Genomic DNA, 12,730 nt, shown 5'->3' with positions numbered 1-12,730 from the left:
AAGAAAAACTTTCACACACTCTACCGTTTTATTCTAGGTATATCAACCTTTGTTTACCTTCAATGTGATACTGCTAAAAATTTGCTTATACAAATGTGCAACAAATGCCTACTGTTTAAGATATTCCTGCAATGTAGAAGCTCAGAAGGGGTATATGGTCAGAAACACATTGCAATTTATCTGCTCTGGGATGTGGTGCCAAGTGTGGCAGGTGTGTCTGTTAAGGAAGAGAGGACAGAGGGAATGCTTTCCCTGCTCCTTGTCTGAGACCTTGAGAGAAAACCATCATTTTCTGGCACCCAGCCCCACCTAGTTAAGAAGGCAGAGAGATTTAGTTTAACTCCTCAGCTTTCCTCAACTGCCCTATGACGGGGACTCTGAGTTGAAAGTCACCTGTCATGGGACTCAACTGGCAGTGACCAGGTAACCCCCTTTTTAGAGGCTGGGTTGGACCACTGAGCCAGGAGCAGGAGAAGGACATGTCAGAGCCTCAGGGGGCTCTACAGCTATCAAGGGCCAAGGTACTGAGTCAGTGGAGAGTTGCCGCAAGACCCTGGTCAAGTCAACAAAGAGATCACAAGCTAGTTCATCAACTGAAGGTGCCAGCAATGGATGCCAGCAAAATGCCCAGGTTATCAGGTCAGTCATAGCTGGCTATCTGCCAGACCAGCCACTTTACAGCTCAAAAAACAAAGATCTAGAGGGACGACAAGAACTCAAGAGGCTTCACCAGGCTACCATGAGGTCATTCACCAACTCAACAATATTGTGAAAGGGGACACCTCTCCTTCCATAAACCATGATGCCAACCTGAGGAGGATGTGTGTTCAAGTAAGAGAAAGAAAGTAGAAGAGAGGCTAAGCATTTTATCCTGAGACCTGGTTAAATTATTAGATCAGACTAAGTATTAAACAGAATTGGGCTAAATGAATTTCTTCATATTACTCATACAACATAGAAAAGATCTAGTTGGAAGTAACCAAAGTGTGGTTTTCAGACTTCCTGCATCAGGATGAACTGGTCAAGTGTGCTGAACAATTCAGATTACAGTCTTGTATAGTACACAGTTATTTACTCATTTTACAAATAAGGCAACTGAAACACAGACAGGTGAAGTAATTCATACATCCCAGATTTGAACCCAGGCCATCTGACTCCAGAGTTCCAACTCTGTAGGTGAGGACAGAGTGGGGAGTTACGAGGAAGAGCATATCAGTAATATACATGATAAATGGCTTCTTTTTTTCAGGGGGAGGAGGGCACAAGACCTCTGTATGTACTAATAGGACTACTGGAACTACATACAATATTGTATGTTTCAGCACACTAATTAGAAAAGTCACTGTTCTCCAATAATAAAAACTGATACACAGATTGAGCAAATGTTCATTGTGCTTACTCTTTATAAAGCCCTGTAGTAGATACTACAGTGATAAATGATAAAATTAGAAATGGCTTAGCCTTTAAGGTAAAAACAAAAAAAATACTGAATTAAATATTTTAAAACTGACAGATACTATAAACATTTCAGGACAGTAGTTCTTAATATGAAATCGATGTCTTCAGGAGTCCATTAATTCCTGACAGTGCATGCAAATTGTAAGTGTGTGTGCAGATCCATGTGTATGCACATGCACATTTTCTGTTAAGAAGATTAGTTAGTAGCTGGGCATGGTGGCGGGCGCCTATAGTCCCAGCTACTCGGGAGGCTGACGCAGGAGAATGGCATGAACCAGGAGGCGGAGCTTGCAGTGAGCCAAGATCGCGCCACTGCACTCCAGCCTGGGTGACAGTGTCAGACTCTGTCTCAAAAAAAAAAAAAAAAAAACCCAAGAAGATTAGTTAGATACGGTCAGGTGTGGTGGCTCACGCCTGTAATCCCAGCACTTTGGGACGCCAAGGTGGGCGGATCACGAGGTCAAGAGATCAAGACCATCCTGACCAATATGGTAAAACCCCATCTCTACTAAAAATACAAAAATTGGCTGGGCGTGGTGGCACGTGGCTGTAGTCCCAGCTACTCAGGAGGCTGAGGCAGGAGAATCACTTGAACCCAGGAGGCAAAGGTTGAACCCAGGAGGCAGTGAGCAGAGGTTGTACCACTGCACTCCAGCCTGGTGACAGAATGAGACTCTGTCTCAAAAAAAAAAAAAAAAAGAGGATTAGTTAGATAGTTTCATACAATTCTCCAATTCTCCAAGAGGGTAAGTAAAGAGACTAAAAAAGGAAAATTTATTCCATTACGGTAGCCACAGAAGACTTTGTGGAGAACAGATTATGTGAAAGAAGTAAAACCCAGGTATGTGGGAGATGGGGAAGCGGGTGTTCTAGGTTGGAGAAGAAAAGCAGAAATGAAAATATTCTCTATATTCAATTTTTTTCCACATGCTTAATGTTAAGTACTTACAGTAAACCTCTTCTTTTTCTCTCTGTGTTCATCAGAGCTGGGAATGCTTACACTTGGGCAGCTTTCCTTGTAGTCCATGGTATGATCTCTTTGCATTTAATCCCTCAAGAGCACACCAAAAATTGCGTCCGAAGAAACAGTCAGCAGAGGACAAACTCAATTAACTAATCCAAAACATAACACCTCTTGAAGTAATGTTCAAATTCCATCATGCAACCTTAACCAACAGAAAAAAAAAAAAAAAGAAGTGATTAACAAAAACAATTTTAACATACTATGACGGTTATTCCTTAAGCATGGGACTAATTTTACATTTATTCTGGCAGGAATTTACTTTTGCTCATCAGTCTCAGCCCAGGTTAGAGATTTAGTTTCTACTGTGTTCCTACTACAACCCACAAATATCTGCAGTCCATCTACCTTCCTTCCTATTAGGAAATTCCAGTAACTTACACACCTCAGTTCGTGTAGACTAAGCACTAACTCTCACGTAGAAAAGATCTAGTTGGAGGTAACCAAAGTGTGGTTTTCAGACTTCCTGAATCAGGATGAACTGGTCAAGTGTGCTGAACAATTCAGATTACAATCCTGTATAGGACATAACTATTTACTCATTTTACAAATAAGGCAACTGAAACACAGAGAGGTGAAATAATTCATACATCCCGGATTTGAACCCAGGCCATCTGACTCCAGAGTTCCAACTCTTAACCACTGTACTATGCTTCATTATAACTGTGGATTATTCTTTTGTACTGAACCTCTGGTCAGAGACACTACCGTAGATCTTCCTACAAAATAAATGCAGTATGTTAATATCATCCCACTCATGAATAAAGGGCTAGAGATGTCACACTGATGTCACCTTTGCTACACACAGCAGCCCATACTCTGACACCACATGACACCAAATAATACCTTTCTTTTAGAGACAGGGTGTTGCTATGTTGCCTAGGTTAGAATGCAGTAGCTATTCACAGATACAATCATGCTGCACTGCAGCCTCAAACTCCTAGGCTCAAGTGATGTTCCTGCTTGAGCCTCCCAAGTAGCTGCGACTATAGGCACAGACCATCACGCCTGGCTCAAACAATACTTTTTTTTGTTTTTTTCTTAAGATACGGGGTCTCATTACATTGCCCAGGCTGGTCTTGAACTCCTGGGCTCAAGCATTCCTTCCAACTTAATCTCCCAAAGTGCTAGGATTACAGGCATGAGCCACCACACTCAGACTAAATAATACTTTTTAAAGTGTCAGTATGCTTGGATAATTTCCCTGGATGGTCAGTTTCAGGAAGTCGCCGTAACAGATCTGGTCACTATAAATAAATTATATTCAGGTAATGACTTAAAATATATATCAGCAGGCATTGAATATTCAGGTATAATGAGTTTTAACTGATTATAAGAATGCTTCCTTTGAGATGATTCAAAGCTTCCCTTGTTGGATTTGCTGCTGGAAATGCAGTCAGAAAGATTTCTTTTTTTTTTTTTGAGACGACGTTTTGCTCTTGTCACCCCAGGCTGGAGAGCAATGGCGTGATCTTGGCTCCCTGTAGCCTCCGCCTCCCGGGTTCAAGCGATTCTCCTGCCTCAGCCTCCCAAGTAGCTGGGATTACGGGTACGTGCCACCTCGTCCAACTAATTTTGTATTTTTAGTAGAGACGGCGTTTCTCCATGTTGGTCAGGCTGGTCTCAAACTCCTGACCTCAGGTGATCCGTCTGCCTCGGCCTCCCAAAGTGCTGGGATTACAGGCGTGAACCACTGCGCCCAGCAGTCAGAAATATTTCTGTGTAGCTGAATTCGTTGTTGAATATACAGACAAGTAATTGGTCCCGCCTCAACAAAGAGTACAGCATCTGTCTGTAAATTATAGCATTCTAAAGCCCCATAATAGTAGCTGCTTTGCCCCACTAAGACCAGGGAAGCACCTGACCAGAGCCTGGCCTGCCTGTCACTGCCTAAGCATGAGAGCAGGTGGAACCTATTGTACTTCTAAGGCAGACTGGCCCTGTCCTGGAACCTTAGAAGTCACATTAACCCATGCTTCTCCTCCTGCAGCAGAGATACTGAGAAGGTGAAGGTTATGAGCTACACTTTCCACACCTCTCCCTTGAGAATGTGGGGCTCAGGGTGGCAGGTACTGCTGTTACTTTATGTGAGTGCCTTGCTGTGCTATAGCCCACAGAAGCAGAATTCCTCAGGTCCTCCTTTTGGAAGGGACAGTAAGGTATCACATTAAGTAGCATCAGGAATAAAGGAGAAGGAAAGAGATGGTAGGCAGGACAACTTGTTTCCTGCAAGGTACCCAGGGGACATCTAAGAGAACAGGTACAGCTGGCAGTTAAGTGTAGAAGTCTACACTCAAGAAGCACACTCAAACCTGAGCCAAAGGTTCCAGTTTGGCAATTGCACTTGACAGTCTCTATCTGCCCTTCCAGACCCAAATGCCACTCTTTCTCCACCCAGCCACATGTCCAGAAGTCTGAGCTCTACGGACTGCACACTACTTTGCCTTTGCCCTCTGGCTGGATGCAGCCATGAGAGTCACTAACAAATTACAGGGTAAGAGAAGCATGGCGCTAAGATATTTGTTCCCCTGGTCCCTTTCTGACATCAGTGGTTTACCCACCTAAGCCCACAGTTCCTAGCAGGCAGCCCCTCTTCCACAGCTACAGCTGAAGGGCCTGGGAATAATAACAGCTTCCTGACTTTGCTAGTAAAGAGGTGCTTCAACAAGCCATGATGGTTCCTCTAATCCTGCCCACAACATCTTAGTTAACAATCCCTTTGTTAAACTCCCTTCAACTACATTTGAGTGTGTCATATGACTGAGGCAGTTAACTGGTACCAAGAAGACCGCAGGAAACACAGCCTCACAAATGGAATGTGTACTTGACAAGTGTCCTGAAAATCTTCCCATGGGGGGAGGGGATGGCACACAGTGACATCATGATCGCTCAAACTACTACCTGTGCATAGTGTCACAGGATGGAGTGCAGGTGGAGAGTGCTCAAAGTCCAAGTAGCAGATAAAAACACTGACTTCAGAGACTGCAATGTGGGCTGGGGCTGCTTCTGGCTGTCCTTGAGAATGTGCCTAAAGCAAATGACAAAGTTAAAGCTGTGAATTCCCAAAGAGATGGGTAGAAAACCCGTGGCTGTTTTATTAGAGTACTTCATCTCTTATAGTTGCCGAGCTGAGAAGACTAAGGATCAAGCCCAGGGTTTGATGGCTAGGGTTGCAGAGCCAATTCAATATATAATCCTGCAAAGTCTAATGTGTTAACATACGGCACTGGCTGGAAAGGAGAATGACTTGAATCATAGACGCAGGCATTTGGGTAGGCATAGATGAGGCTAAGAATGCTGATCCCCAAATTCAGCTGAACTTCCTTGCTGAAAGCAGCTGTCTGTATCTCTCAGAGAATACCCTGCATCCAAACGCCTCCTTCTCAATAAAACTCTTTTCAAGTTGTTTCACAAGGGATGCTAATTCTCTTCACTATCTACTCCCACCATCTTTCATTGTCTCATAACCCAAAAGACCCCAGAAAGAAGTTCCAAGTCTATTCTGGGAGAAAACTGCCTTTATAACAAAATATTTTAGGATCTCAACAATTTATTTACCAGTGGGAGTGTGGAGAGCACATACAGGAATATATTCAAAGGATCTTAGATCAAGGAAGACTAATAAGATTATTGTGACCTTTTTTCTCTTTTTTTTTTTGAGATGGGGTCTCATTCTGTCGCCTAAGCTGCAGTGCAGGGCGCAATCTTGGGTCACTGTAACCTCCACCTCCAGGGTTCAAGCAATCCTCTCACCTCAGCCTCCCAAGTAGCTGGGACTACAGGCATGCACCACCATGCCTGGCTAATTTTTGTATTTTTGGTAGAGATAGGGTTTCGTCATGTTGGCCAGGCTGGTCTCGAACTCCAGAGCTCAAGCAAACTGCCCATATCGGCCTCCCAAAGTGCTGGGATTGTAGGCATGAGCCACCACACCCAGCGTATTGTGACCCTTTAAACGGCCACAGGCATATACTGTTGATCTTTCTCCAGGCCTTTCCTGAGAAGGACCTGTAGCAATTCCCCAGGATGACTGTCCACTACAGAAATGGGAATATATAATCCTCCCAAGCGCTAGTAGATACTAGCTCTGAAATAACACTAATCTCCTAGAGACCCAGAACATGGTCTACAAGTCAGAGTGGGACTTCCAGAGGTAAGGTCAGAGAGTAAGTCTGTCTCCCAGTGGGTCCAGTGGGACGACAGGCCCATCCTGTGCTTATTTCCCTAGTAACAGAATTGTAGTGGAAATTCCCATATTGGTTCCCTGTCCCATGTCATAGAAGCTATAATGAGAGAAAAGGCCATGAAGAAGCTTCTGGAACTGTCTCCCCTTTTCCTACTAAGAAAGTAATCAAAAAGTATACCACATCCATGGGAAAAGCTCAGAAATCAGTACCACTATCAAAAACTAAAAGGATGCAGGGCTGTTAAAACTTCTTATATCCCCATTTAACTTGGCCATTTACCTAGATCAAAGCTGGAAAGAACTGGGAACATAACAATGGATTACCATAAATTTAATCAGATGGTGACACCAATTTCAAATGGGATTCTAAGATTCTAAATGTAGTGTTTCTGTTTTTGTTTTCTGAAGAAAATTAGCATAACCCCAGACATCTGGTATGACTACTGACCTGGAAAATGCTTTCTTTTCTATCACCATCAGTAAGGACAATGAGATGCAAATTGCATGAAGTGGCAGAAAGGCAGTGTATCTTCATTGTCTCACTTGACGGCTATGTCTGAATTGCCATAATATAGTCTGGAGAGTCCTTGATCATCTTGACAGCCCACAGATCACTATACTGGTCCATCACATGGATGCCATTTTCTTAACTGGACCTGGTGAACAAAAACTAGCAAGCACTTTGGACACCTGCGTAAGACACATACACAATCCAGAGGATGGAAAAAAACTCATGAAAGTTCAGGGACTCACCACACTAGGATTTCCCTGGTCTGAGCCAGGATATCCCGTCTCAAGTGAGAGAAATTACTACACCTTGCACCACTTGCACTGAGAGAGAGGTAAAACAAATAGTGAGTTTCAATACTTGGATATGCTGTTCTGACCCATTTACTGGGTAACCTATGAGCCTGCCAGTTTTTATTGAAGCCCATTCCAAGAGAAGGTTCTAGAGCAATGAAAGCTGCCCTAACCCTTGAGCCTATGCCTCAGCACATCCAGTAGTACTGGAAATGACATGACAAACAGGAATGAACTAAGGACCCCTCTCTCTGACAAGCACCAAGGAAAGAGTAAGAGTTTCAGACCCCTTAGGGTTTGCCAGCAACCACTGTCTGTGGTTCCTGGCTTGTTACTAGGCCCAGGAAGAGATGCAATGACCGCCTATGGAAAATGAAGAGACTGTGTTAAAAGAACAGCCCATCGTGAACAGAGTATTATCGGGTTCACTGAATCATAAAATTAGACATGTACAGCACTAATCCACTTGGTACGGTAAAAGCAAGACTAGGCTTAAGCAAGTCTGGATGGCACAAGTAAACTGCAGGGATCGGCAGCCCGGACTCCCCTACTGTTCGTTCCTCCTTCCTTGTAAGTTTTCTAGACCCACATTTAAGGCCCCATGGGGAGGATCCTCAGGCCAGTTAGCAGGGCAGGAAAAAGGCATGCTTGTTTATGGATGGACATGCACAGTGTGCTGACACCAGCCAGAAGTGAGAAAAGGCAGCCCCACTCAGGGATGGCCTGAAAGAGAGTGGTGAAGGGAAATCTTCCCAGTGGGCAGAACTCTGAGCAGCACACGTGGTGATTTACCTGTCAGGAGGAGTGCCAAAGGGACGTATCTATGATGATCTTGGGCAGTGGCTAATGGATGGCCTGCTGGTCAGTGACTAGTAAAGAACAAGATTGGGAAATTATATATTTTTTAAAGGGAGGTGTGCAGAAGTACGTATACGAACCTTTCACTACAGCACAGAATGTGAGCATATTTGTGTCTCACATCAATGCCCACTACAGACAGGCTCTCAGTAATCATGTGGTCAAGATGACTTGTCTTATGGATGTCAGTCAGCCTCTTTCCCAATCGTCCCATTGCTTGCTCAATGGACCGATGACAAAGTGGCCAAAGCAGTAAGTGTGGAGGCTATATAGGGACAATATGGCCTTCCCCTCACCAAGATGGATTCAGTGCTGCCAGTGCTAAGTGCCCGACCACAACACAAAAGACCAACACTAAGGCCCACTATCCCACCATCCCACACGGGGTATTAGAGAGCCCTTAGGGAAGAATCTGTCTTCACAGAAGCAAGACCGACTTCATATGGTTGCTTTAAGGATTTGAGATAGCGTAAAAGACCTAGCACTGTAAAAGTAACCAATAAATCAGATCTAAAGTATAACAATTTGTTTTGAATTCATTTTTATTCTTTCATTCAACGAACACTTATTGAGTGCTCATCATGCATTAGGCAATAAAAAAGACAACATGAAGTCCGTGCGCGGTGGCTCACACCTGCAATCCCAGCACTTTGGGAGGCTGAGGAGGGTGGATCATGAGGTCAGGAGTTCAAGACCAGCCTGGCCAACATGGTGAAACTCCATCTCTACTAAAAATACAAAAATTAGCTGGGCATGGTGGTACGTGCCTGCAATCCCAGCTACTCGGGAGGCTGAAGGAGGACAATTGCTTGAACTGGGACACAGGAGGCAGAGGTTGCAGTGAGCCAAGATCGTGCTACTGCACTACAGCCTGGGTTACAGAGTGAAACTCTGTCTCAAAAAAACAAAACAAAAAAAAGACAAAGAGAAAATCCTACTCTCACAGAACTCACCTAACGGGGAAGACAGGGAAGACTAACAAGCAACATACAAATTTGTAAGTATGATGTTATGTGTATGCATGGTATACTGAGAGGGTACAGAGAAGGGACACAGCCGCAAACCGTACAGCTTAGCTAAAAATAAAGTCAGGCAGGTATGGAAGCAGAGGTTTGAAAGAGATTCCACCCATTTGCCTCAATCATATTTGGAAAAAGAAGTCAAAATTATATGTTAGGAATAAAGATGTTGCTCTGAAGAAAAACATAAAGAGGTTAAATCACTTGCCCAAGTTAATATGCGACTAACAGGCAATAGAGCTAGAATTCAAATGCAAATCTGTCCAACTCCAAAATCTGTATGTGCATGTTTGCTGTACCACATCGACTCTTCTTAAATAAGATTTTGCTTTCCTTCAAGCTAAATTGAACTGGCAGCCTAATACTTACTGATTAGTGGCTAAACTTATTACAAGCCAGACTGTGCTTTACATGTGTGAATCTGGTTGCTCCTCACAACAGCCCTACCTAGAAGAAATTGAGGAGAAACTGAAGCATGAAAGGATGAAGGACCCTGCCCTAGAGGCAGAGGCAGGATTTGAACCCAGGTGGTCTGACTTCAGGGCTTCTATCCATTATACTACCCTGCCTCCACAACATGTACATGCTTTACAGAGTCCTCTGGGGACCAATGAAGAAAGTTCACAAATTTATTTTAAGTGATTTAAAGTAAAATGAAAAAGCAAGCCTGCTATTACTATACATGTAGTACCTATTTATGCTATAAAACTGAAGCAATTAAAATTCCGCAAAATCATCTTCTGGCCAGGCAGCTAAATAAAACAGAGTAAGAAGGGGATTGACATAAAAACCCACAACTAAGAAAGAACAGAACAAAAAGCTATGTCATTTATGTGGGATTAAAACTGGGACTTTTTTGGGAGATTCATATACATGCAGGGCTTTTCAAAAGAGGAACAGGAAAAGGATCTGCCTTCACTCTGCTAGACAGTCAGAAGATAATTTTGTAGTCTGGTGCTCAGGGGCAGCTGGCTTGCCAGGGGTAGGTAACAGCTCTTCCAAAGAGGCTTAAGATGATGGCAAAACTTTTCAAGGCCAGCCAATTCTTAGGTGAATCTGCAAGGGTAATATAACAGCTAGTAAAGATTAGACAATGGTTCTCATCTGGGGCCAGTTTTGCCTGGAGGATATTTGGCAATGTCCGGAGACATTTTTGGTTGCCACAACTTGCCAGGATGGGGGTGGGAGTGGGGGTGGGCGGTGGTCGTCAGGGATGATGTTAAGCATCTACAATATGCACAGTACTGCCCTACAACAAAAAATGATTTGACCCAAAACGTCAACAGGGCTGAAGGTTGAGAAATAAATATTTACTGAGCACTAATGCCAGGGCTGGTTTAAGCGCTCACATCTAACACATCAATGAGTCCTCATAGCAACCTCTGAGGTAAATATCATTATCCTCATTTTACAGATGAAGAAGAAACCTAAGCACAAAGAATACTTCCACACAGTCACGCGGCTGTGGGTGAAAGCACTCTCACGTGAGCCCAGCTCACATACCATAACCCTCAACTTACTAGGCTGTTACATGCATCCTTTTCTAAATCATCTTTGGAGATACAGAGTTGAAGAGAAGAGAGCACCAGGGATCCACTAGGCAACTGCGTTACGGAAAGAAAGTCATGCACAGGAAAAGCAGATTTCTGATTCTGCCACCAGGAGGGGTCAAAGTCTGGACAGCACTTTGTCAGGAGCCCGGCTTAGCTTTCTTGAAAAACGTCACATGTAAACATCTAACTGAGAGCTTGGTCCACAGCAGGCTCTGAGTGTTGGCCCCATCACAATGACAACCAAGGGCTAATTATGAAATAGGAAGGACACAGGAAAAGACACTATCAAGGATACAGTTTTTTTAAAAGGAGGGGGAAAATTCATCTTTTTTAAAAAAGCATCCATAGACTTAAAATTTTTTTGTTTGGGGTCTGTAAAAAAATACCAATATGGGTGAAACTCTATGATAAAAAATTGCCCAAATTCTTGTTATGTTAAAATGTTACTAGGCCGGGCGCGGTGGCTCAAGCCTGTAATCCCAGCACTTTGGGAGGCCGAGACGGGTGGATCACGAGGTCAGGAGATCGAGACCATCCTGGCTAACACGGTGAAACCCCGTCTCTACTAAAATACAAAAAAAATTAGCCGGGCGAGGTGGCGGGCGCCTGTACTCCCAGCTACTCGGGAGGCTGAGGCAGGAGAATAGCGTGAACCCGGGAGGCGGGGCTTGCAGTGAGCTGAGATCCGGCCACTGCACTCCAGCCTGGGTGACAGAGCCAGACTCCGTCTCAAAAAAAAAAAAAAAAAAAAAAAAAAAAGTTACTGATTCAAATATTGCTTACAATAGGTGACCATTAAAACTTTTCTTAAAAATGATGTTTTCCTTCATCATTGTATCCATCTTTTTGTCTATTATATGCTAATTACCGTCCTTGGGTCTTGCCTATCTTTGTTTCAGGGCAGTGAAAAAAAATTTTTTTATAAAAAAAGTCAAAAGACTCTTCTGCTTTCACCTGTAAAAAATAAAGAGAATTTCTGAACCCTATTTCCTTAACCCATCATAAAGATTGTTTGATATTGACTAGAGGACCCTACTCAGATTAGAAGGTAGATACACTCGTAAGTATCATTTCCCATTCTTACCCAATACAGCAGGGAGGGTGAGTTGGTGATTCACACCAAGGCATAAAGGGAAGTAAGAACAAACATGTCCCAAAAGGAAGGAATTTGGCCTGTGAAGAGCTACAAGTTTTCCTCAGCAGGGGAAGAGGGTACCGGGTGTTTAGAAACGATGGCACCTAAAGGAGGGCACTAACAAGGCTGGTCAAGGAAGATACAAAAGAAAAGCCATGCACATAAATTGCAAAAGTAGGCTGGGTGATGGCTGATGCCTGTAATCCCAGCACTTTGGGAGGCTAATAAAGCGGGAAGATCCCTTGAGCCCAGGAGTTCGATATCAGCCTGGGAAATATAGTGAGATCCTGTCTCCACAAAAAAAATTTAAAAATTAGCCGGGCATGGTGGCATGTACCTGTAGTCCTGGCTACTTGAGAGTCTGAGACCAGAGGATCACTTGAGCCCAAGAGGCAGAAGTGGAAACTGCAGTTAGCCTCAAGACTGCACCACTACACTCCAGCCTAGGAAACAGAGCAACACTGTGTCTCAAAAACAAACAAACAAACAACAACAACAAAACTATAAAATTCCTAAACACACACACACACACACACACACACACTAGCCTAGCATGATGGTATGCACCTGTAATCCCAGCCACTCAGGAGGCTGAGGTGGGAGAATCGCTTGAGCCCAGGAGGTGAAAGTTGCAGTGAGTCAAGATCGCATCACTGCACTCCAGGCCGGGTGCCAGAGCAAGACCCTATCTTAAAAAAC

At 43.7% G+C, this 12,730-nt stretch overlaps 1 protein-coding gene across 4 annotated transcripts in view; it reads right to left on the bottom strand.

The window, feature by feature from the left end:
* Positions 1–12,730, bottom strand: part of LOC112630067 (serine/threonine-protein kinase Sgk3) — a 191,998-nt gene that overhangs the window by 67,026 nt on the left and 112,242 nt on the right. For all 4 annotated transcript variants that reach the window (XM_025394128.1, XM_025394126.1, XM_025394127.1 and 1 more), the window contains one exon: positions 2,408–2,624. In XM_025394128.1, coding sequence (XP_025249913.1) covers positions 2,408–2,503 — 96 coding nt within the window. In that variant the 5' untranslated portion in view covers positions 2,504–2,624. The remainder of the gene's footprint in view (positions 1–2,407; positions 2,625–12,730) is intronic.

This window comes from Theropithecus gelada, chromosome 8 (genome assembly GCF_003255815.1).
Source record: "Theropithecus gelada isolate Dixy chromosome 8, Tgel_1.0, whole genome shotgun sequence".
NCBI lineage: Eukaryota > Metazoa > Chordata > Mammalia > Primates > Cercopithecidae > Theropithecus > Theropithecus gelada.
Note: the sequence above shows the minus strand (reverse complement) of the source record. Positions and strands in the feature narration are given on the sequence as shown.